The sequence below is a fragment of the Pleurodeles waltl genome, chromosome 12 (assembly GCF_031143425.1).
Source record: "Pleurodeles waltl isolate 20211129_DDA chromosome 12, aPleWal1.hap1.20221129, whole genome shotgun sequence".
NCBI lineage: Eukaryota > Metazoa > Chordata > Amphibia > Caudata > Salamandridae > Pleurodeles > Pleurodeles waltl.
In genome coordinates this window covers 554,087,370-554,112,148 of record NC_090451.1, presented here as the reverse complement: position 1 = coordinate 554,112,148, position 24,779 = coordinate 554,087,370, and the positions used below count along the sequence as shown (strand labels likewise).

Genomic DNA, 24,779 nt, shown 5'->3' with positions numbered 1-24,779 from the left:
TTTTTTCCTCATATTTCGGTGACACAAAGTTCTGGAATCAGAGAGGTGCCACAAATTTCCTTCCACCCAGCGCCCCTCCTCCCTCCCCCCCCCCCCCCAAGTCTCCCGATAAAAATGGTATGGGTAGGCTTGTGCTCTCAACAGGAAATGCCCCAAAACACTATCTGGACACATCAAAATTATCAAATAGAAAACTACCTGTTTTTGCGGGGGAACCTACGTTTTTTTGGTCCTGGGCTTAGCAGCCATCTATGGAAACCTACCAAACCCAGACATTTCTGAAAACTAGACACCCAAGGGAGTCCAAGGAGGTGTGATTTGCATGAATCCCCCAATGTTTTCTTACCCAGAATCCTCAGCAAACCTCAAATATAGCTACAAAATCACATTTTTCCCACATTTCTGTGTGTGATCACCGCACTGGGACACATTTCCTACCACCTAACGTTCCCCTCAGTCTCCCGGTAAAAATGATACATCACTTGTTTAGGTGGGACAAGTGTTTGTGACAGAGAATATCCAAAAGCACGTCGAAATTGAGGGGGAACCAAAGTGGGTCCAAATGGGCAGTTTTAAAAAAACAAAAAGAATTTTTAGGCTGAGAGGTGCAGCAGAAACTTTATCGGTATAGATGAGACAATGCTGGGTGGTAGGAATTTTGCGGATTCCTGCAGATTCTGGAAGGTTCCATCCCAAAAATGTGGCAAAAATGTGTGCTTTCTAGCAAAGTTGCAGGTTTGCTGGGCATTGTGGGTAAGGAAATGGTGCGGGGTGCGTAGGAAGCACACCACGCTGGAATCAACTAGATGTTTAGTTTTCAGATGTGTCTAGGTCTTGTGGATTTTTCTACTTGGCAGCGTCCCAAAGTAAAAAAGAAGAAAAAGAAAAAGAAAAGAAAGTGCAGCCCTCACCATTCCAAGTGGGACGTTTTTGAGAGTTACCAAGCTCTCATGGCCCGAATGTAAAACAAAAACCAAAAATAATCAAATTTTGTGGATCGGGAGTAATTGCCCAATCTGCCCACTGGTGGGCAGAACAACTTTGACCCCATTTATTTGGGGTGGGGGGTATGGCCATACCCCCCTGTAGTGTGGTTAGTTTTACGTATACTTTGCGCATTAGCTTCAGGCTTTAGGCCTTTGTGCACTTTGCCCTGAATGTATTTTATTCATTTGCTGACAGCTTAGAACCTCTGTGCACTTTGCTCTAAATGCTTTTTATTAGGCTTCGTACTGTTATTTTTCAAATAGCCAGTTCTACGGTGTTGTTTTTTATTCATATCACACTGTTTTGCCTACTTCAGCACTGGAGTTCTTCATAACATATTCACTCTGTGCTTCAGTCAAGGATACAGTCTGGTACATTGCCGATAGACGTGGTAGGAGTTTAGATTTGGCATTCCTGCGTAGGGACATTTTGTGATCACGATGACATGTTAGTTATAAAATCACTTCCTTGTCCCAATACATGCAAGAGGGAGATTCCGACCAGAGACCCACAGCTAGACGCTGACTGCCTCGTTGCAGATGCTGAACCAGATCACAGGCCTTTGCTCAGGTATGAGGGCGTATGTCTCCCCGGTGATTCGGAAAGGCAAGCTAGAAGCTTAACATGCTGTGCTCTAAATAGAACAAGCAGAGGGAGAGTAGAAACTGTTAGGAAATATGATAGCTTTGTTCTTATGTTTTACTCTCCTGGTGACTATTTCAATCCTACTGTGTTGTATTGTTCTGGTTATTGCGACTCACGCCTTATTATCTAAAATACAGTTGTTTTATTAAAACATTATATAAAACCTATACGGTCTTTGTCATTTGTATATGAGACCATATTGTAAATGAGAGAGTTGGTTTGGATCTGAGTGACCACGACTTCCCTGAGAAGTTCCAAAGATGTCATGCGCTCGGCTGCCTAATCATTTCTTCCCCGTGGGGGAAATGAGGCACTGCTAGTTAGCCGGAGCAAAAACCGGATTTAGGGTGACAGAGTTCCTTACACGTGGGTCAGACTCAGTCCCCCACACCGTTATCGATCCTGCTGCCTAGAAATCCAGTAGTCTCATTTAGGATAATGAGAGCCCACGCGACATGGCGCCGCCAACGATTGGTCTGGCTCTAATGTTTAGGTCCGACTGACTCGCTCGGTCTCGTATATATTTTGACTCCTCGGTTCCGTACGCGGAGACGTCCGTGGGACTGAGGGTTTCCACCACCACGGGATAGGTACGTCCTATTGCTTAGTGGTTGGTTGTTCAAGCTTGAACTTTGAAAGGAAAAACCCCGATATTGATGTGCCTTCTCTGACCTAGAGATATATATTTTTTTTTAGCAAATGGCGAATCCTAATGTAGTGAATATAGCAATCAGTATGCGTCACCCGCTCACAGGACATCTGATAGCACATGGACTAACAGTCCAGGGGGGTCCAGTCACTTTTGTGGTGGATGCCCATGCTGCCTATAGGACAGAACTTTTTTATTCTTGGGTCGCATTTCCAGCAGTTGATGGGGGTACAAATACTTTTCACGAATACACTGTTGCGAATGCCCCTGTACAATACAGGGCTTACGCTTATTTAGAGATACCTCTATCTTATCAAGAACACCATAATTGGCTTGATGGCGCCCTCCCACATACAGTAGCACAAGTGAGGTTAGGTCCGTTGAGTAATGATGGTCCGACCTGGCCTTTATTGGCTACTTACACACCATATCCTGCGGTTGCAAATTTGGCAGTGGCTGATGTGCGTCGTTTATATATAGACTTAGCTACAACATACAGAAGACTGGTTCAGTTTGTGATGCAGACATTAAATACTAATGCAGCGCGTGCTGCTCCGGCGCACCCACAAGCAGTGGTTCCGGGAATCAATCCGGCCACTGTACACTCAGTTATGGGCAAGGTACCGGCTAAACGGGAGGAAACTCCATTTTGGCTGGCGCAAAAAATTAATACGCTGGAAGCAGTATTTCCCCATACGGGACCTCAGGATAAACATAGAATTTTGACGATGTGTTTGCCGTATGGGATGGTTCCTCCGGTGGACCTTTGTAATACCTGGGGCACGGTGTTTGCCGCGCTCTATACTACAGCACACGGTACACCGACTTTAGCTAATTTACCGGAAGTGCTTAAACAAATTCAAGATGAATATGGGGCTGCCCCTGCCTTAGATTTGGGCATGCAGTTAATGGGCAATTTTGCCGCAGTTTCTTCTATTATTTTGAGTAATCTCAAGGGAGAGGCAGTAGCACTAGCCGTGCGAATGCGTCTTCGGGATGTTCCGCAGATTGATCAAGAGCGGGAACTTCTGAGAATAATAGCTGAGACATATTCAAGTATTGGTCGCGATAGCCTAGGGGCTAGACCGCAGAAACCCCAATTGCAGGGTAAAAATAATAAAGATCATGCTAAACAATAGCAACCTGAGGGTACAAAAAAGCGCTGGGAAAAGAAACAGCAAACACCTAAAAAAGATGAGGGACAGTCTCCGCAACCGGAGACCCCGCAGAATAGGTATAATCTCAGAAATAGGGATAATTTGAAGACGCCTGATAGATATCAATATACTGATACACACCAATCTCGTTCCTTTCAGGACTCCTCAGAGAAGAGAAGTGAGAGAGGTGGGCGGTCAGAGCGGAGGACGGAGTACGTGAAACCGAGACAGGATTCACAACGCTCAGCGGAGGTTTCTGTTAAACAAGAAGAGAAACCGCTGCAACAAAAACAGCAGTTTAAAAAGAAAAAAGTGGCAGCTGTCTCAGTTAGACATGCCGCTCAAGAAGAGTTCTCTTGACGAACAAGACATGGGCGTTAGCACTGTTGACAGCGCAGCAGAGGTCACAATAGTTCGCCGGAGTCTTCTAGAGCATCTGGAGGCGAAAGCAACTGATGACTTCATACAAGTCGAAACGGCGGACATGCGAGTCTCTGATCCTGATAGAGTATATCAAGTGACTCTACGGTTAGAAGGGGACATTGACCGCATTGTACACGCCATCTTTTGGGACCATGTGGTAAAATCATGTGATGTTCTGTTGGCCGAACAGGATTGGCCACCTGACTTTGTTCGCGACTGTCCGGTTGGGGAGGAAGTTATTGTACCTTCCTTCTCACCACTTGTTCCGAGAGAGCTAGCGGAGTCCTATGGTAAAACATGGGCTCTAGCACAGGCTCCCGCCCTCTATAGAAATAATGTGGGGTGGGATAGACAATCACCTTATCATGTAATTCCAATAAAGGGCACACCTCAGCCACAGCCGCAGTATCCTATTAAATTTGAGGCAAGGGCATCGGTTCGGAAAATTCTTACGCAATTGGAGTACTAGGGTGTAATTGAGCCCTGTGTCTCGCCGATGAATAATCCCTTATTTCCGGTTGCTAAACCGGACCATTCATATAGGATAGTGGTGGATTATAGACATTTGAATAGTCACACACTCACATATGCAATACAGAATTCACATAGCGCAGCGCTTATGAACAATATAGTGCGTAAAAAATACAAAACAACGTTGGATATCTCGAATGGATTTTTCTGCCAAAATATAGCGCCCGAAAGTGGGGACTATACCAGTTTCAGTGCGTTTGGCTCTCAGAATTTTTTTTGTCGTTTGCCTCGAGTGAGGGCAAGAGCCTAGCACCACATTTTTTGGAGAAATGTGCTTTATTGCAGCCTCCTAATACGGTTCGGAAGCTCCAGTCATTGTTGGGGTTTCTGAATTTTGGCAGAACTTACATTCCTGACTATGCTACGCGTATAAAACCCTTATACGAACTGATTCGCCCAAATTTTTCGAGTAGATTTTGGACGATTGAGCATACACACATTCTGCGAGAGTTACAGACTGATCTCTTAGCAGTTAAACACTTACACACACGGGACAATAAGACACATTTAGTCATCAGGGTAATACCTGGGGCTGTTGGGTTTACGTATGTCACCTTTAATGAGGGTGAGACAGTCCCGATTGCATACAAGTCCCACTTGTATTCTGCTGCAGAACAACGATTTGCACAGACTGAGAAAATACTCCCTGCAGTACAGATGGCTGTAATTAAAGAAAGACCGCTTGCCCAGGGCCAACGCTTCATTGTCGTTTCCCCGATTCCGGCCTTAGAGGCTGTTACAAAAGCGAGTGTTCCTAATTCGAAAGCTTTACACCCGCGATGGATACAATGGGCTACGTCTTTGACAGCCACTGATGTAGATTACATATTTGACCCTACACTGCAGACTCAAGAATTTCTTCAATATGAAATAGAATACCCAGTTCCTGCTGGCACATTGCCTATTGACCAATATCAAGTGGTCATGTATACCGATGGCTCTGCGCAACCAGCGGTTGGGACTAAACAACAGTATTCTGCTGCATGTGCGGTGGTGAGCGGCACCATGGAGGGGGAAGTGTTCTGTCAACAGATTAAAGCATCGTCGGCTAGACGCCCGCAGCAGACGCCCCTTCTGATTTCAAACAAACCGTTACAGTGTGTGTACTTGGACCATTGTGGTCCGCTGACACCAGATAGTGCATACAAATATATATTGGTTGCTGTAAATTCGTGCTCCAGATTTGGTGGGTATGGCCTCAACGCTCGGCTGACGCTCGGACTGTTATTAAAGATTTGCGCATCTTTGTCGATACATTTGCAGTTGCGGCTTTTCATTCGGACCAGGGCCCTGCTTTCGCCTTTAAGGCATTCAGGGACACCAAGGCTTCGTCGAACTCCAATTCTCGTCTCCATTTCATCCCGAGGGAAATTCTGTCGTGGAGCGTTTAAATCGTGATTTAAAGCAATCCTTAACGGCCAGGGTTATAGGTATGGGTCGTAGTTGGCTAACCCACCTATATGGAGTACAGAGAGCACTTAATAACTTGCCTAGACGGTCACTGGGGGGTCGTACTTCATATGAGTGCCTGTTTGGATCACAAATGTATGTTCCTGATCTGGATGGTCCTGGTGTCGAGGCGGCAGTTACGCCCTTTGACATAAATTATCGTGTCACTGTTTTGCAGGATTTACAACAATTCCGTGAAGATAACTCTTCTGCAAGTGCTGCCTCCTCAGGAATTAAGGATGAGCCAGTAACACCTACTGGTTGGATTCCCAGGATCGGGGATCTCGTGCGTGAAAAGGTCGCAGTAAAGAAAGAATTTGGTCCTTCTTATCGAGTACCTGTCCCTGTGTTAGGGGTGAGCGGCACGAGAACTGTGATTTTACAGCCGCTGCAAGGGGCCAAAGGAAATCGCTTTGTTTCTATTGATAATGTCAAGTTACAACATGTGGCCGATTCTGCACAGCAGACCAAGAGGGACACCCAGTAGTTCCGGCATCCCTCTCACTACTGGGGAAGAAGTCCAGCTGCAGGTGATTTACACCGACGCTGTTTCCTCTCCGAGCTTGGGGAGGGTGGAAGATGATCTTGTGATTGTTCCACAGACAGCTATTAATATGGAATCTTTTGATCAAGTTGCTGTACGTTCTACTGATGTTTCTGAACATGCGGTTTATAGCGTGCCTCGGAGAGAGCCTCCATCTGCTTCCTTGTTCACAATTGCACCTTTTGCAAGAACTGCCTGTGGCTGCTTCAACGACGCTGATGAAGCAGTGTCCAGCTCCTCGTCCTCGATGTCTTCTGTCCGAGGTCCACGTAAGCTGCTGAGTTGGCTTAAACGCACATATTTTGTTTTTCCTTGGAACTATTTATGGCTGTAATGACTCCTTTTTTTTTTATGGTTGGGATTTGTAGTTACTTTTTTTCTAGTGATACATGGTCATTTTCTTACTGATCGATCTGACATTGAGCACGTGGAGACTGTGTTGAGACCACATTTTTCGTCTCATATGGTTCGAAGAGACTTGTCCAATGTGAACATTTCTGCAATACCGATTCCGGATGGGATTGTATGGGATAAAGTAATGTTTGATATATATGGTCCCACTGAATTGATTCAAATACCGTATGTCCTCAAGTTATCGATGAATGATATTGTTATACCAGGCATTGTTTCTGATGATTGGGATGTGAAGACAGTAGATTCTATGCTAACAGATTTGCAATATTATACTGTCTATGACGATGAAGATGCTTACCAATTTAGAGATAATCATGGTGACATGTTTTGCTACAACTATTATGGACACCACTTTATTCATAAAGCTAGTAGTCCTAAGTCCATATTTAATTATGTGCAATGGGAACATTGCTCGACTCCTCCACAAGGGAGTTCAAAAACGTATTATGATAAATTTGCATATTTTTCTGGGCATGATCAGCGGAATGCTAAGTCTTACTATTTTAAAGTTGCACTGTATTCTAATTAGCAAATTTTATTGACCGATACTAAATTACTATATTCAAATTTGTTTGTATCTAAACTTTCGGTCGAGGGATATGAATACTGGTTAAAGACTGTTGACTTGAAAAGTGTTTGGGGTACGAAAAATTGGCAGATGCAAGGCAGGGATACATTATTTAGAGCATGTCTTATCCCTGTGCAAATGATTTTCCTCAATGACACGGTACAACAGACTAGCTGTTTGGGCTTGGCGACGATTAGAGAGTTGACTTTGCCTAGTATACCTGTCCCTTCCAAATTAAACAACTGGCAGCACTATGTGAATGCTACTTTTAATGAATTTGCTCATTGGGTCCAGAATGGTACGCTTAACACTTCATCGTTACATCCGGGCGGGTGGTTATTATGGCCTGTAGACACTAATCAGTGTCATCAACGTTTTGTCACCTCTTCAGGGGGGTTCAGGACTAGTAGGGCAGACCCTCGTTACATTTCACCAGAACATGCTGATATTATAACTACGTACAGCGTGGGTAAGCTTTGTCAACAATGGTTGAAGTCATCCACGCTGGATGCGGTTAAGTCACATCTCAAGTTACTGTCTAGTGGAACTGATTTACAAGATTTTTTGTCAGGTCCCAAGGTACCACGGAAGAAAAGGTTTTTATATGAAGTTTATAATGAGATTTGGAAACTTTCACAACAGGAGGCTGCAGCCCGGTTGAGGCAGATTGATCAAGAAAATCTACTGCAGACTTTGTCTGTTGTTGATAATGGCATGCATACCCTTTCTGACCGTGTTTACACGATTGACAGCATTGTTTCCTCTGCTATTGACATTATTAAATCAGACATGTCTTCTTTATTTCATGGGCAGAGTCAGACACGGTCCATCATGCAGCTGGGTTGGACTCTTCAGACCTTGAAGGCGGGTCGCGTTCCATGGCAGCACATTCGTGCCAGAGAGATCTTTATCTCCTTTAATTTGACTCGTCAACAACAGTTGATGGCTAAAAAGGAAGCGACATATGTTATGTTGAATATTGAGAAATTGGAGAAACTGCCTTTCACGGTGGCTGAGATTCCGTCAGCTGAGTGGTTGATTCATGGGGTTATAAATTTGCCTATTTCCACTCTGCAATTTACTTCTTGTTTGAAGCACATTCCGGTGGGTAGATATGAACTATTGGGAGACAGTTACATACACGAGGTGTGGGAGCTTCCCTTTCAATACAGATGTGTTAATGGTTTGAGGGAGGTTTTTCTTAGCGGTAGCGAATGCGAAGCTTCTGTCAGCCATTCCATGGTTTGTAAACAGCTGTCCTTGCACGGAGCGTGTAACGCTTCGATTTCTAACTTAGCTTGTTATTTGAAGGGTGTTCCAGTCCCAGTTATTAAAAACACTTTCCAGGTGCTTTCTAACGGCAGTTACGTTGTTCTTAACAGCGAACGCTGCTGTGGCATGCGTGCCGGAATAGTTTACGTTGTCATTGTCAACAAGGCCGTTACGTGCTGCGGGAATGTGTTGTTTCCCCCCATTCAAATTAGGGAGGTAGCGGACATCTGGCCTCATATTGCTACTTCCAAGGTTGATTTCGACAAGTTGAGTAGGCTGAAAGCTTTATTGTTTCAAAGGTATGTGGCCCTTACATCTGCTAGCGAGACCTACGCACTTCAGGTGGCAAGGTCATCAGCGGAGATACAGTCCCTTTTGAATACTAACTTTCCAAGTCACTTCGGTGAACTTGTGGGATGTATATTTAATGCATCCAGCACTGCTGGTATTGCTCATTTTTTTCAAAGCCGTTGGTGTTGGTTTCGCTCATACCTTCTCTTCCATATTCGGTTTGATACCTTCGGCTATACACTCTATTTTCGGAAGCATTTTGGGGGGTTTCCCGATTACTTTGGCTTTGTTGGCTGGAGTCTTGCTATTGTTGCTATTTTTTCGCAATGGCTGTCCCGCCACTACGAGATCCTATATTGCTGCTCCCGTCAGCGCAGCTGTGTCGTGAACGCATGATGCAGCATTTTGGAGCTACACTCCTGGGCCATTTGGAGTGTGACTGGTCTCTGTCATTCAGACCGGTTTTGGATTGTGTGCAACCCGTATTTCGGTGCCTTTGGTGCTCGTTTGAACATGCACTGGCTTTCTGTCTCTCACTGCAGCGCCCTCCAGTGGTCGATCCTGATCTGTTGATGTTCCCGATTAGGGCTAATTCCCAGACTTGTGCACTACGGTTGCGTTTGCTTCGTGAGGCGGTTTATGAGATTCCCTTCCTGGAGGAAGATGGTATTGTCTCTTTCATTGGCCCTGCACGGGGTGCCGCCCTGAATGGTTTTGGGGCTTTGGAACACACCTGCTCCATGGTGCTTTGTGGCGTGGATCTTCCGATATTAACATATATCGAAGTGGAGGAGCTCCTCCGTTCTATTGCTTCTGTCTGACAAATTGGATTTTTTTTTTTTTTGGCAAATTTGACACTATATTGAATTTGGCTTTATCGTCACATGTTTCCTAAATTTATGACTTTGTTGTCTTCTTACCTTGTCGAAATATATTGCTTATATTTGGGGCTTGTTTTTATGTTATTGGAACCACTTGCTACCGACAAGGGGAGGGTGTAGTGTGGTTAGTTTTACGTATACTTTGCGCATTAGCTTCAGGCTTTAGGCCTTTGTGCACTTTGCCCTGAATGTATTTTATTCATTTGCTGACAGCTTAGAGCCTCTGTGCACTTTGCTCTAAATGCTTTTTATTAGGCTTCGTACTGTTATTTTTCAAATAGCCAGTTCTACGGTGTTGTTTTTTTATTCATATCACACTGTTTTGCCTACTTCAGCACTGGAGTTCTTCATAACATATTCACTCTGTGCTTCAGTCAAGGATACAGTCTGGTACATTGCTGACAGACGTGGTAGGAGTTTAGATTTGGCATTCCTGCGTAGGGACATTTTGTGATCACGATGACATGTTAGTTATAAAATCACTTCCTTGTCCCAATACATGCAAGAGAGAGATTCCAACCAGAGACCCACAGCTAGACGCTGACTGCCTCGTTGCAGATGCTGAACCAGATCACAGGCCTTTGCTCAGGTATGAGGGCGTATGTCTCCCCGGTGATTCGGAAAGGCAAGCTAGAAGCTTAACATGCTGTGCTCTAAATAGAACAAGCAGAGGGAGAGTAGAAACTGTTAGGAAATATGATAGCTTTGTTCTTATGTTTTACTCTCCTGGTGACTATTTCAATCCTACTGTGTTGTATTGTTCTGGTTATTGCGGCTCACGCCTTATTATCTAAAATACAGTTGTTTTATTAAAACATTATATAAAACCTATACTGTCTTTGTCATTTGTATATGAGACCATATTGTAAATGAGAGAGTTGATTTGGATCTGAGTGACCACGACTTCCCTGAGAAGTTCCAAAGATGTCATGCGCTCGGCTGCCTAATCATTTCTTCCCCGTGGGAGAAATGAGGCACTGCTAGTTAGCCAGAGCAAAAACCGGATTTAGGGTGACAGAGTTCCTTACACGTGGGTCAGACTCAGTCCCCCACACCGTTATCGATCCTGCTGCCTAGAAATCCAGTAGTCTCATTTAGGAAAATGAGAGCCCACGCGACGGTAAGCCCATTCAGTTTGGGTGGGGGCATAACCAGGCCCATACTGATTGGTAACTACCACCCCACTATTTTTTTTAATTCCCTGGCATCTAGTAGACTTTCTGTTCCCCCCCCCCCCCCCGGGGTGTGGATCGGGAGTAATTTGGCCCCATTTATTTGGGGTGGGGGGTATGGCCATACCCCCCAACCTCTTATTTTGAAAACAAATCTTCCCTGGTCTCTGGTGGTCTTTCTGCCCCCCTTGGGGGCAGGTGGGCCTTCCAAAAATAGGCCATTCTGCCCCCAAGGGGGGCAGCTATGGCCAACAATAATGTGCCCCCATGGGGAGTGAACCTTGCCCAAGGGGCTGCCCCCCAGACAAAACACACACACACCAATCCATGGTGTCTAGAGGTTTCGGGCAGATTGGCCTAACAAAAATATGCTGATCTGCCCCCCGGGGCAGGGGGAGGGGGCAGAAATGGCCTAAATACAATTTGCCCCCCAGGGGAGCGACCTTGTCTAAGGGGTCGCTCCCCATACATAAAAACATAAAGTAAATAAAAAAATATATATATTCCTGGTGTCTAGAGGTTTCTGTCCCCCCTGGGGAGTGGCCCTTGCTCCCCTTATGCGTTGGTATAAAAAAAAAAATCCCTGGTGTCTTGTGGTTTTTAATCTCCTCCCCCCCCCCCTTTTGCCTAAGGGGTCGCTTGTCTCTGTATGTAGCATCCTGTGAGATACTTTCTTCCCTATGTACCGGAGGTCTGATATGGACCTGAACCTCATTTACTGGGACTCTTGATCTGCATTAAGTGGATAACAGCAGAGAACATGCTGCGATTATATGCCTTCTTGATCCTGTACAGCACTCCGCTGCCTTTTGGCTAGGTCGTTAGGTTGTGCTTTTGTAACAACATAAACATGCATACGTACATAATAACGATGAGAGGGGAAAGAAGTTGGGTTGAACATTTTAGATAAAGTGTGAGATGTGCTTGAATTTCTTAGTTACTTACTTGAAGTATATGACCATTGACTGATTATTTTCGTTGGCCGTGTGCAGTGCAGATATATCTTCTGTGGACCATCGCTCCTAGATTTCCCATTAACCCAATACCGTTTTCTGTGTTTCTGTGCAATATTCTGTTGTCCCTGACTTGTGGTCAGTTCATTCTTGTAAACACAACATTGAAACCTGGTCACGGAACTGGATGCTTAGTTCCATCCCATTCTTCTCTTATCTAAGTATACGCTACTTATCTCACTTGTTAGGTTTTGTGTATTTTTCCTTTTTTTTTCAATTTGGTATTTCATATACTCCACTTTAAGCGTGTTGTGACTTGCTGTATCTTGCTGCTGCCTGCCTATGCTCAAATCCTGATTGGTGGCATTGGTTGTGGCCTCTCATCTAAGCTGCAAATTGGTGCTTTTGCTCCTGCTCTCCACTCACCTATTTGATAGTTTGTGGATTGGTCTTACCCTACTTTGCATACTCATACCTGTTGTTGACAAGATATGTCCATGGGGATTGTTTGTTGCTTCTTTTGGCGTTTTACTGTTAGTTGATACATGCCTTGTCATGTTCGCTCATGCATTCGCTTAATGATTTACCTTGGCTTTCTTTAACGCCTGATTATGGGTTGATTTGCTCCAGTGTTTCACAGTCCTAGATTTTGAGTGGAGGCTGTGCCCTCTGTCCATCGCCTTACCTATTAATACTGATGATCATCTTTACCACTTTTTTTTTCCCTGATTGGGTTTGGTAGTTTTACCACCACCATCTTTGGTGCTTTCCGCTTTCCTTTCCTGATGTAAGTTGCTAGTTTTTCTTCTGCCTTTAGCCCTGCTTAGAGGTATCTTAATTTTTGGCTCTGATGTGTAACTGCTTTCAACTCTTAACGTTAATTGACAGTCCTTCTCACTCCTCTTTTTAATGACTTTTATTGTCCTTCCCCCTAAATGATGTTTTAGCTTTTCAGTCTGTTTCTATTACTTACCTGGCTTTTGTGAATGGTTAACATTTAGATTGTTTAAAAAAGTATATTCCCTGACATGAGAATGGTTCTGAAAAACTGAGAAAACTCCTGACCTCTAAAACGGGGCATTTTCTTTTTTTAAAGGAACTTCGAACGTTGATGGCCCAACATAGCTCCAGCTCCAGCCAACAACCCAGCAGCTCCCGTGTTGGTGTTTTCAACTCCTTGTCATCGTCGCAGACGCAGAGTCAGCACAAATACAATTTTGAGAAGGCTATCCTCATTTCACAGACTGGTAACTGCCGTGTCATGTCATACTCGGACCGTCTAAGCTGCCTTGCCGTGTCTCAGCCGTCACCTCAGGCCACACTTATGCCTGGTATGTCAACTGGGATATCTCAATGAAAGACATGGATTTTTACTATGGGAGGGGAAATTAGTATGGGATTAAAAATGTGTACCTTGAATCAGTTTTTGATTAACGTACCATGTATAATCCTACTACGAAACAGTTGTTCCCAAACATCGCATTGCTTATTTTTTTTATTATTTTTTTTTGTTGCTTTTTCTTAACAAAAATTAAGAGCATGAAATCTGTGTTTATTGGCTGACTATTTTGTATTGATATACAGCATAACCTGGTTAGGCGCAGATTTCATGAACCATCATGACAGGCTATCCAGGATCAACACATAAACATGTTGTTTTCTACGTTGAGATTGTGTTTATATTTCCAGTAAAAAGATGGTCACTGATAACATATGGAGTAGAGCTCACATTAGTTTTCATTTTTAGCAACCACAGGTCATGTGAAGATAGCTTCCCTTTAATCCTATTTCTTTGTCTGTTTTGATATGGTAGATATTAAGTTACCTGATATGGACAATCAGTAAAAAATAAAAAAAAACTCAATCTGCTTAGGTGTGCTAGGATTTAATTTTCAAAAGCTCTATGACCATTATGGGGCATTTGACCAGTAAAGTATTTTGGGAAATCAATGCTCTGACCATGTCATTTGCTGACAAGGATAGCACAGGTGCTGACAGGGCTGGAGGATAATCTCCAAAGATAACCCTAAAGATACATACCAGAAAAAGGCAAGCAGCCTCCTTCTCCAATTTGTACCTCCTCCTTCTTTTTTGTTTTTTTTGTTTTTTAAACAGATCAAAAGCCCACATGATTTATCAAAGCACATGGAAGAGGCCTGCTTTTATAGTGTGTGAAATGATCCTAGCAAAATTAGTACCAATGCCTGGGGTCAAGGCTGGATGATTCCCCTGTCAAAAATGGAGTAGCCTCTAACATTGAAGCAGAGTATGCCCAGGAACATTAGAATTTTAATAGGACATTATAATGCAGTGAGATCTGGCTAAACTACCTGTGAAGGAAGTGAGAACCAACAATGATAAAAGGTTGTAGAACGTCTGTAGATCAGCACCCCACTAGTTGGAGATGGTGGTGTATTTCAATGGAAATCTGTCACTGCGGAAAGAGGCTGCAAGCTACACTCTCTGGCCACAAGGCCAGTCAGGCTGAACCAACAGTGGGGCTCAGGCCTCACGATGCTGGGGCACAGATAGGCATCTTTGGTCTGCTTCTCCAGGGCTCAGGGACGACGGGTGCAGAAGTGTCTTTAGCTGTCAGGTTTTTCTTACCAGAGCTGTCGCGGTAGAAGGGGGCTGCATGCAGAGGCTACAGGTGGTGTTGGGAGTCCAGGAGGGGTGAAAACACAATGGATTCTGACTCTGGAGGCCTGAGTAACTTTGTTGGCACTGGTGGTCAACTTCAACTCAGGTCAGGGACGATGCAGTGGTGACTTTAGGTGTCAGATTTTGGCAGTTACGGAGGCTTCAGAGTCCCTTCTTTGGAGTTTGCTGGAGAACAGGTCCTCTGTTCACTGGAGGTCTTGAGTCTTTTTCGAAGGCTGTCAGTCCACCTGGGTTTCTGGAGTCACAGCTGCAGGAGAAAAGAAGCAGTTGACCTGGTACCAAACCTTCCAGCCTGCCTGTATCCCTTGTCAAATTCTGCACCAATGGCGATTCGTCATAAACACACTAGCCCGAAATAGAGCACTTTGGGATTGCATAGCAAGCCCTGTCCCTTCACTGAGGAACCCCTGGACCCGTCACACGGTATTGACTTACCACATAAAGGGTCAGTTTCCTACATTGGTTGTGCAACTTTTGGGATACAAGACTTGACATCAAATGTACTGCTTGGTTGATAAGTGATTCCAAAGAGGAATCCAAAAAATGTATTTAAGTTTTTTCCACTTTTTAATTTTTTTTTCTAAATTGTTTTAAATAACTGTAGGGCCTTGGTTAAGCAAACCTCTTTAGAACTAAAAATAGTAAAGTACGTTAGGCCCTTTAGAAAAGTACTTAGCAATTGTTTTGTAAGTCCTTTAAAAGGTCCCAAATACTTTAAACACCATGTTTGAGCAAGGGCCTTTCCAGGAACTAAACCAGGCACCCTATTAGCATCTTCAGGTACCCCAACTTAAGGAGCTCTCTAAAGCATGGAAACTTGCCACAAGGCCTCAACCCAAAAGAAATCATCTTTAGCAATTGGTGGCGGAGAATAAGACTTTCTCAAGTAGAACCCCCCACACCCTCCACTGGGGAAGTGGAGGAAAATGCAGAGGTAGAGGAAGTCGAAGATGACACCAGCTCTGCCCCCTCAGTCAATACCTCCACTAAGAACACTTCTAGTAGTGTCTCAGAAGAGTTAGATGCAGATCTTCAGAAGTTAACCAAGAGGATAGCCTTGAAGGCACCTGCAGTAAATGCAGTGGACAGTCTCCAGATGGGATTCCAGGTGGGTCCTGACCATGTCAATGAGCACACTGAGGCAACTCTAGTTTTAGAGGGTGGGGTGGATGTAGCTGCCCTGGCTGTCTGCCCCAGTAATCTGGAGAGATACAGACAACAACCACATATGAATGGGGTTAGAGTTGAAGCCCTGAGACATTGGTGCCAGTGCCACCATGGTGACTGAGCTACTGGTGTCTTCAGACCAATGCTTGACTGGTGAGACATATACCATCCTCAATGCTGATAGTCAGGCTAAGTTGCATCCCATGGCGATGGCATCCTTAAAATGGGGGTACAGGAGGTGGGTGGGGGGGGTTTACCGGCCAAAAGAAGGTGGTGATATCTCCTGCATTTCCTTTACAGTGTCTGCTAGGTGATTATGTGGAGTCCTCAGCACTGGCTGAGGTCAAAAGAAAGAGCCATACAGCTATGCTGGGTATACTTGAATGGGTGTGTGAAAATACAAGAGCACAGTGCAAAGCTCAGGGTGAAAAAGTAGATTTGGAGTCTGGAATCATGGCCCAACCTACCAAGAGAAAGGGAAAGAAGTCGGGGAAACCAGCTTCTAAGCAGATACCAGATCAGGTCCCCTCTCCTCGGGGAGAAGACCTGTCAGCCCAGCGGGAACTGAGCCTCATGTCTGGCTTACTGAAACACATGTGGGCTGCATGTGGTGTGACCTAGAAGTTCACTACCCCATATCACCAACAAACCAATGGCCTTATTGAGAAATTCAACAAGACATTGAAAGATATGATTAGTGGACTCCCTGAAAAACTCAGGAGGAGATGGGATGTCTTACTTCCATGCCTGCTTTTTGCTTACAGGTGAAGTGCCACAGAAGGGAGTAGGGTTCTCCCCTTTTGAACTTCTGTTTGCGCATCCTGTAGGGGGACACCTGTCTTGTGAAGGAGGGCTGGGAGAGACCGAGAATCTAAAGAAGATATTGTTGACTATGTGCTTGGCCTTAGTTCTCGAATGGCTGAGTACAAAAAAAAAATGCATATTAAAAACCCCGAAGCCAGCCAAGAGCTCCAGCAGCTCTGATATGACCAAAAGGCTGCACTAGTGAAGATTCAAACAGGGCATAAGGTGTAGGTTTTGGAGAATGTGGCTTCTAGCGCCCTCCAGGACAAATGGAGTGAACCCTACCCTATCCTAGATAGAAAATGGTAAGACATCTACCTGATGGACTTTGACATGGATAATTCTTTTAGGGTTCCTGCAAGAGTCAATCTCCTAAAACCCTATAATGACCGCTGAGGTGACCATGGTCACTGTTTGGAGACAGGAAGCTGAGAGTGAACCTCTCCCTGATCTCCTCACCAGCAACCCCAAAGATGGCTCAGTTGAAGCAGTAGTCCTTCCATACACCCTCACTGACCAACAGCAGACTCACTGCAGACATGTGTTGCATCAGTATGCTGAGTAGTTCTTTTTGACCCCTGGTGGACACTGGGGACAGCTTATCCATAAACAATCTTCAGATAATCTGATCATGTCAAAAAGCATCAAATGTGAAGTAAGCAAGCTGCTGGCATTTGGAGTCATTGGGCACTCTGAAAGCCCCTGGCCAACCCAAATGTCTTAGTCTCCATGCCCCATTCCCAGGGTTGGAAGCGAGAAATTAGGTTGCATGTGGACTCCAGGGGCCTCAGTGCTGTGAACAAAGCAGATGCACACCCAAATCCTAGGGCTGATGAACTAATTGACAGGTTAGGGGCAGCCAAATATCTCAGTACTTTTGATCTCCAATCAATGTAATGGCATTGAGGTCTGACCCCAGGAGCAAAAGAGAAACCAGCGTTCTCCACTCCAGATGGGCATTATCAGTTTACTGTTATGCCTTTTGGATCAAAGAATGCCCCTGCCACCTTCCAGAGGTTTGTGAACAGAGTCCTGGCTAGATTGGGCTACTTTAGTGCAGCATACCTTGATGATATTGCTTTCTTCAACTCCACCTGGGAGGGATCACCTGATCCACCTGGGATTAGACCCAAGAGGCTCTGAAAAGTGCAATTCTCAATATCAAGGTAAGCAAATGCCAGATAGGGCAGGGTCAGGTTGTATGCTTGGGGGTCACCTTGTAGGTGGAGGCCAAGTTCAACCACTAAAATCCAAGATCTGCCAATTTTAGACTGGGTAACTCAAACCACCCAGACCCAAATCAGGGCATTCCTTGGTTTCACTGGGTACTGCAGGAGGTTCGTGGAAGGTTATGACACCATTGTGGCACTTCTCACAGAACATGACGTCCAAAAAGATGCCTAAGAAAGTGAACTAGACAGTGAATTGTCAAAAGGCCTTTGACGCTCTGAAGGAAGCAATGTGCTCGCACCTGTTCAAAAAGCTCCAGATTACACCAACAGTTCATAGTGCAGACAGATACCTCTGAACATGGGATAGGGGCAGTCCTATCCCAAATCAATGATGATGGCCATGACCGACCTGTTGCTTTCATTAGCAGAAGGTTACTCCTCAGAGAGCAGTGTTAGAGTACCATGGAGAGGGAAACCTTTGCTGTGGTTTAGCCGAAGAAGGTGAGGCCATACTTGTTTGGCTCTCACTTCTGTGTTCAAAATGACCACAGGCCATTCAGATGGCTAATGCAAATGAAAGGTTAAAATCGCAAACTGTTAAGGTGGTCCATCTCCCTACAGGGAATGGACTTCATAGTGGAACACCGACCTGGGACTGACTATGCCAGCGCAGATGACCTTTCCATGTTCTTCTACTTAGAAGATGAAGACTCTCTTGGGAAAAGTTAGTTTCATCCTCTTTTGTTTGGGAGGACATCATGTTTTTCATAGTGCCTCTTTTTGAATGGTTACGCCCCACTTTTTGCCTGGTAGGTGATATGATTTTGTCTAAAGTGAGCTGCGTTCCTGCTAACCAGCTGTTTACCAAAACTACATAGTTGTTTCCACAGTTGGCAAAACATTTAGCACCCTCTGTAAGTCACTAGTAAATGGTACCTCTGGTACCTTGGACCTGGGGTACTAAAGAGGGTCCCTAAGGGCTGCAGCGTGAATTGTGCCACCCTACAAGACTCCTCACCAAGCACATGACAGGCTGCCTTTGTAGGGTATGTGTTTTGGTGCACACAAAAGTGAAAACACGATATGGCACACAGCCTGTGTGCCATGTTCCTTAACACTGCAAGCAGTGTGCGTTATATTACACGTGAGTGCATATCTGCACAAGCAGATATTCCCCTGCTATGTCTTTTGTCAATTCACAGACGTAGTAAGTTACCAGGGAAGCCATTTTAAATGTATGTGCTGGACACTGGTAAAGAAGAGTTCCCCATCTACATGATGGCTTCATTGAAGATAGGGATTTTTAGTATCCACATCTGGTTGGTGAACCAATGCCAGTGTTGGATTTATCAATACTTGCACCCAGAGGGTTCCTTAGAGGTGCCCCCTGAACCATACCAGCCTCTGGTGTTCTCACAGTCTAGGTACTACTCGCCTGCCAACCGAGAGACTGTTCTGGACACCTAGGGTGACAGCCTTCTCCTCTCAGGAGGCCCAGAATAAAAGCTTGTCTGGCAAGAGGGTGTAAAACCCCTTCAGACAGGATGACGTGGGGGTAGTGTTATGCCCACTTCCCACAGAAAGTGGTCATATAAGGGGGCGCAGTTACACCAAAGGTCAGTAGCCCATTGGCTACTACCCTACACACCACTAACACCCCTAAATTCAGTATTTATTGGAGCCTCTGGCACCAGAGAGGCCGATCCTAATTACCTAAGAAGACAAGGGGCACAGAAGAGCTGCGACAACAGAAGAGAACAAAAGAAGCAGCTGACCTGGCACCAACTGCGCCGGCCTGTCTGCATCCCTTGTTGAAATTTGCACCAAAGTCAGTTCCGGCTGCAGCTGTCACTCCAGAAACCCAGGAGGACTGCCTGTCTTCAAAAAAAGACTCAAGATCTCCCATGAATAGCAGACCTGTTTTCCAACAAACTCCAAAAGAGGAGACTCTGAAGCCTCTGGAAGCACCAAAACCTGACACCTGAAATCACCCCAGCACCTGCTGTCTCTGACCCGATTTGAAGTGGACCATTGGTGCCAACAAGGTTCCTGAGCCCTCCAGAGTCCGAGTCCATTGTGGATTCACCCCTCCTGGACTCCCAGAGGAAGACTGCAGCCTCTTCACGCAAACCCCTCTACCTCAACCGCTCCGGTCAGAAAACCCCAACATTGAGGAACACACACTGCACCAGTCACCCCTGACCGTGGAGAAGAGGTACCAAAGGAGTTGTCTGATCTGTGCCAGAGCATCGTCTGGCCTGAGCCTCGCTGTTGGTTCAGCCAGACTGTACTCCTGGTCAGAGCCTTCAGCCTCTTTTCACAGTGACCGATCCCTACAGGAACTCATTGGGCACCCGATGCTGTTTTGCACTCTGCACTCGGCCGCCCCAGTACCGATGAGGGTCTACTGTGGGTGTTGCCTGGGACCTTGCCCACTACTCACCTTAATTCCTGGAGATTGGTCTTGTAAGTCGCTGTTCTCTCTCCGTTTTCTGAACTTGTTTTCCTCCCATAGGATAACATTGCAGAACTCAGAAATTGCACTGCGTCCATTTTTTAAAGTGACTTGCATTCCTGCTTAAAAACGTACTTCCCTGAACAATTTGTTTCTGATGCCTAATTATATATAAAGATGCTGTGCATACTTCTTAATATACTTCTTATAGCTTAAAGCAATTTCATTTGTTGATTTCAGTGTCCTTTTAAAAATTCTTGCTCACTAGTGGTCAGTTCTGCCTTTTTCTCCCTCCTTTTTCTGTTTCAGAGCAGTAACCAACTCCTGTATTATTCCACGTTGGTTTCTTTATCTGTTGCGGTCACAGACTACTTTTGTTATTTCTTTGTTGCTCCCTTTTCACTGTGGATGTTTTAGGCTGGTAACTGCCTGTATGATATTGCAGCATTCCATTCCTCCCACCTTCTCCCATGACCCTGACATTTATATTTATTTTGGCTTTATCCCAGTAGTGTCCTCGTTTACCTCTGGCTCCTAAAATAAGCTAATTTTACAAAAGAAACATCCGGTGTCTAAACATTTAGCTCACAAAAGCCACAATATGCCCTTTCTGTAGAATATATCTAAACCTAGAAGCAATGATGTGAAACTTGCAGAAACTCATCTGCATTCTCCCTCTCCAGGCCTCAGCAACATCTGCACACAGGGCATTGCTTATCTCCTTTATTGGGGCCATAAATATTCTCAGGCTGCTCTGCTACTGTTAACATCATTAGAGATTTGTTGGTGTGCGAGTCAAAAATGCTCGAAATAATTTTAATTCTGTTAACATAAAAAGAAAATTACTTTTCCAGCCTTATTTTCCAATTTCTGTTCAGACGTTTACACAACTCAAGGTAGTGCAGTCATCTTCTCATCTCTCCTCAAGGGCTTGTGATTTCTGATGTTAGTAGCTGCCCGAGACCACCAAAACATAGCAGCAAAAGACAAAATTATGAGGCAGGGTTGAGCAATTTGTATGGCAAAAAAAGTCCAGTTCTGAATTTACAATGCCAATAGCTCTAACTCAAGAAAATGCAGGGCCTATTGTATTGCAAATGCTTGTTATAAATTGGTGTGAATCTCCTTCTCATTTATTAACTATTGTTTGTATTTGTAGATGTCTTGCACTCCACTGTTTTAAGCCTAATGCTGCTCTACCACACTACCCCCAAATAGAGCACTTTGGGATTGCATAGCAAGCCCTGTCCACTCACTGGGGAACCCGTGGACCCTTTATACGGTATTGACATACCACATAAAGGGCCAGCTTCCTACAGAGATTCAACCTAATATCTAGGTTCTCATCTGTCCGCTTTTGGAATTTAATGTATTTGTTAAATGGGAGAGCACTGAGGCAATAGGTAAGTAGTTGTATTTTCTACCTTTCCAACTGTGTACTTCAATGTACTCTTTTTTTATTTGGGGGTGGGGGGGGCAAAGACTTATTTTTTGGATGAACATCTTGGTGCTTTTATTCTATATTTTTATATAATTGAGCAGTGCTATTTATGGTAGTGGATTTTAGAGGCTTATTCCATTTTCTCTTTGCCTCTTTCTGTTTATCCAAGGCTGTGGGATCAAGAAGATTAGTGCAGCCAACATGAAGAGTAGCCAGTACGTACCAATCCACTCTAAGCAGATCCGTGGGCTGGCATTCAGCAACCAAACAGACGGCTTGCTTCTCTCTGCTGCTCTGGACAATACAGTCAAACTGACCAGGTAAATGTGTTTAATATAATCACCATGCATGGAGCTGTTCTTCATCGTTGATTTCAAATTGGCAAGCAGCCCCTTCCCATCTCCCTTGTGCAGATCTCTTATAACACACCATTTTAGGTTCCTGTTAGGACTCCTTGAGCCCTCAGTATGCTGCATTTTCAACTTATTCTGCCACACCAATGAAAAACAAGCACTGGCATTGCCAATAGATCTGACTTATAAATGAAAATGCCTTTCAGTCATTGGTAGGTGTAGACACTCAAAAAACTATTATACATGTAGTATCACTCATTAATCCATTTATCTACCCAGTAAGTCATTCTTACATTCACCCACTTAAACAGTCCATAGTCAAATATACACATACTCAAGCACAGCAACATATACAAGATAAATTAAAAGAATACAAGTAGAGAAAAGGGAACCTGCTGCTGCATAAACATTTTGGGTACCTGTTTACAGTAATAAGTAAAATTAAACATATTAGTGGGTGGTCATCTTGCAAGGATTTTGTACATAGTGTATGACTGTGTTGTAGTTCCAGCATGACAGAAACATTTAGAACCAAAGTGTTGATCCTCTTGGGATGGTAAAACAATGATTGATACGCTATGGCCAGCACCATTCTATGAGGGTCGCCTGATTTTGACACAGTTTGTCGTGCAGAGTGTGGCTCACTGCAGATTAAATGAACAGCAAGCAAACAATTATTTACTGCAATGTGAGGAACTGTAACATGCTAAAAAAATGACAATATAAAGAAGAGAAGTAAAGGGCTAAAAGGGGACTCTTTAAAAGTAGAGAATGTAAAACAAAATAATTTCCCACCCTTCTAGGCATTTGCAGTACCCTCATTTTCAGCCAAGTGCAGACTAGTGTTCAGACAAATAGCATCACTCACAGAGCAGAAGAGAGCCAGTGGCTGAAGTGGGTTGACCAATTATCCCATGCTGCCATGAATGGAAGCAGTGTGTAAATGGCACTCCTACAGGCATTCAGTAACAGTAGAGGACTGAAAGCCCCCTCTATGTATGTGTGTGGGGATATATATTTATACACATGTATGTATTTATTTCAGTGAATGTGGTTGATAACAAGATCCTAGCAGAAACCTAAGTCTATCTAGCAAGAGTTATAACAGTGCAAATCTTCTACCCCTTCGTGTTGTCAAATGGGTTAATTGGCACCTAAACCCTTGCCTATAAAGGTAATGAGTTTTGATGTATCATGATGCATGTCTGTTGGCTTTAACACAGTGCATGGCCCACCAATAAAGCCCTGTTGGCTTTAACTTGTGTTTTTTGTTTTTTTTAAATAAATAAACAAAACCTACAGCCTTTGTTGTGAGTTTTCATAATATAACAGATCAGCCCTATGGCTTCTGAAGTGACTTTAGCCAAATTACCCAATCGACTTATAGCCTGCCTTTATCATTGTCTTTATCATAACTAACTCAGACCTGCTGTATTGAGCACTAAGGCAATTATTTAGGTATACTGTAATGAAGCTTCAAACTTGTTCAAAAGTGCAGTTGTCATAATAACGTATACTCCTTCCTATGAGGGTCTATTGTAGTGCAAATCTTCTGCCGTCACGATATGTTTGAGTGGGTCACCAACAGTCAAACCCTTGCCTGCTACGTTAAGCTGAGATTTCATTTTGTAACAAATTGTGGTAACAATCAATTATTAAAGGCATTTGAACTTTAGCAAACTCTTTTCACTATAAATAAGCCAGACCTGCTGCCTTTGTCATAATGTTTCATAATAAACCATCAGACTTGTATGGTATTGGAAATAACTTTCCAGTGAAATAACACAACTGTAGCCTTAAACACTGACTTCTCTCCATAGACCACTTCTGATCGGGAGAGTTGCAAGTTTTAGCAATCCTCATTGAAGGATTAGCCCCCAGCTATTCAAAGGAGAACTACTACATTAAGGTCCTTCCTTTGTGTCGATTGCTGATCTGCGTGGCGCACATTCGGCGTTTGTGGTGAGGAGGGAGAGCAGCCTGCCCTTGGCTCACGCTTCCGCTCCAGAGGCTCGGGATTCCACCCCAGCTGTATGGGCAAGCTCAGATACAGCGTGTCTGCATTGGTGGCCGCCTGGAAGGGCTGGTGAGGCGGACGGAGGCAGACGGGCTCTCGAGGGGCTCGAATCTACCCCTTACTGGCATCAGCTGTTAGAAGGGGCGGACAGACTGAGGCGGTCGAAAGTGGTTAGACTCCTGAGCTCCGGGCGGGTCCCGCGGTGCTTGTGGAACGGTCGGAGGTGGCGGACCAGTGGCGGTGAAACAGCTGTGTAAAGCGGAGTCAGGTCATGGAAATGCCCACGGAGGAGCAGGCAAAAAAGGTACAACACCATCAGTCAGCCTCGCAGTCCCTAGCAGCTGGGCACTGAGTAGCTGCATGGTTCTGGAAGTTTTTTCAAAACCTTTTTACTTCAATTGCTAGTGGTCTATGCTTGTGGCGACCCTATCTGGGCAATATTAATTGACAAAACCCCTGTGCTGCCACCTCCACTCCTGCTACTTGTAACTATGGCCAATCCTTGCAGGTGCAGCACGAGCAGCTAATGCTCTGACAATCACTGACATTCTGCGTTTGTCATCTAGGAATTGGTATTGACATTTAAAAGCCCTAGATCCAACTGTAGTCCTCTCCTGAAGAAAATCTGAGTTGCTCCTGCTCCTTGTTTCTTGTTCTCTGCCAAATCCTTGCTGATCGCCACACTGCCACACCATCTACCTTATAGCTGCACTGCTACACTGCCATACTGCGAATGCGGTAGGGTAGTGTAGGCAAGGTCAGGCGAGTCCAGG

General features: G+C 44.6%; 1 protein-coding gene across 2 annotated transcripts in view; it reads left to right on the top strand.

Moving 5' to 3' along the window:
• The window catches only part of RFWD3 (ring finger and WD repeat domain 3), a 265,518-nt gene that overhangs the window by 78,822 nt on the left and 161,917 nt on the right, over window positions 1-24,779 (top strand). For both annotated transcript variants that reach the window (XM_069217624.1, XM_069217623.1), the window contains exons 8-9: window positions 13,033-13,267; window positions 21,806-21,956. In XM_069217624.1, the coding sequence (XP_069073725.1) occupies window positions 13,033-13,267; window positions 21,806-21,956 (386 nt within the window). The remainder of the gene's footprint in view (window positions 1-13,032; window positions 13,268-21,805; window positions 21,957-24,779) is intronic.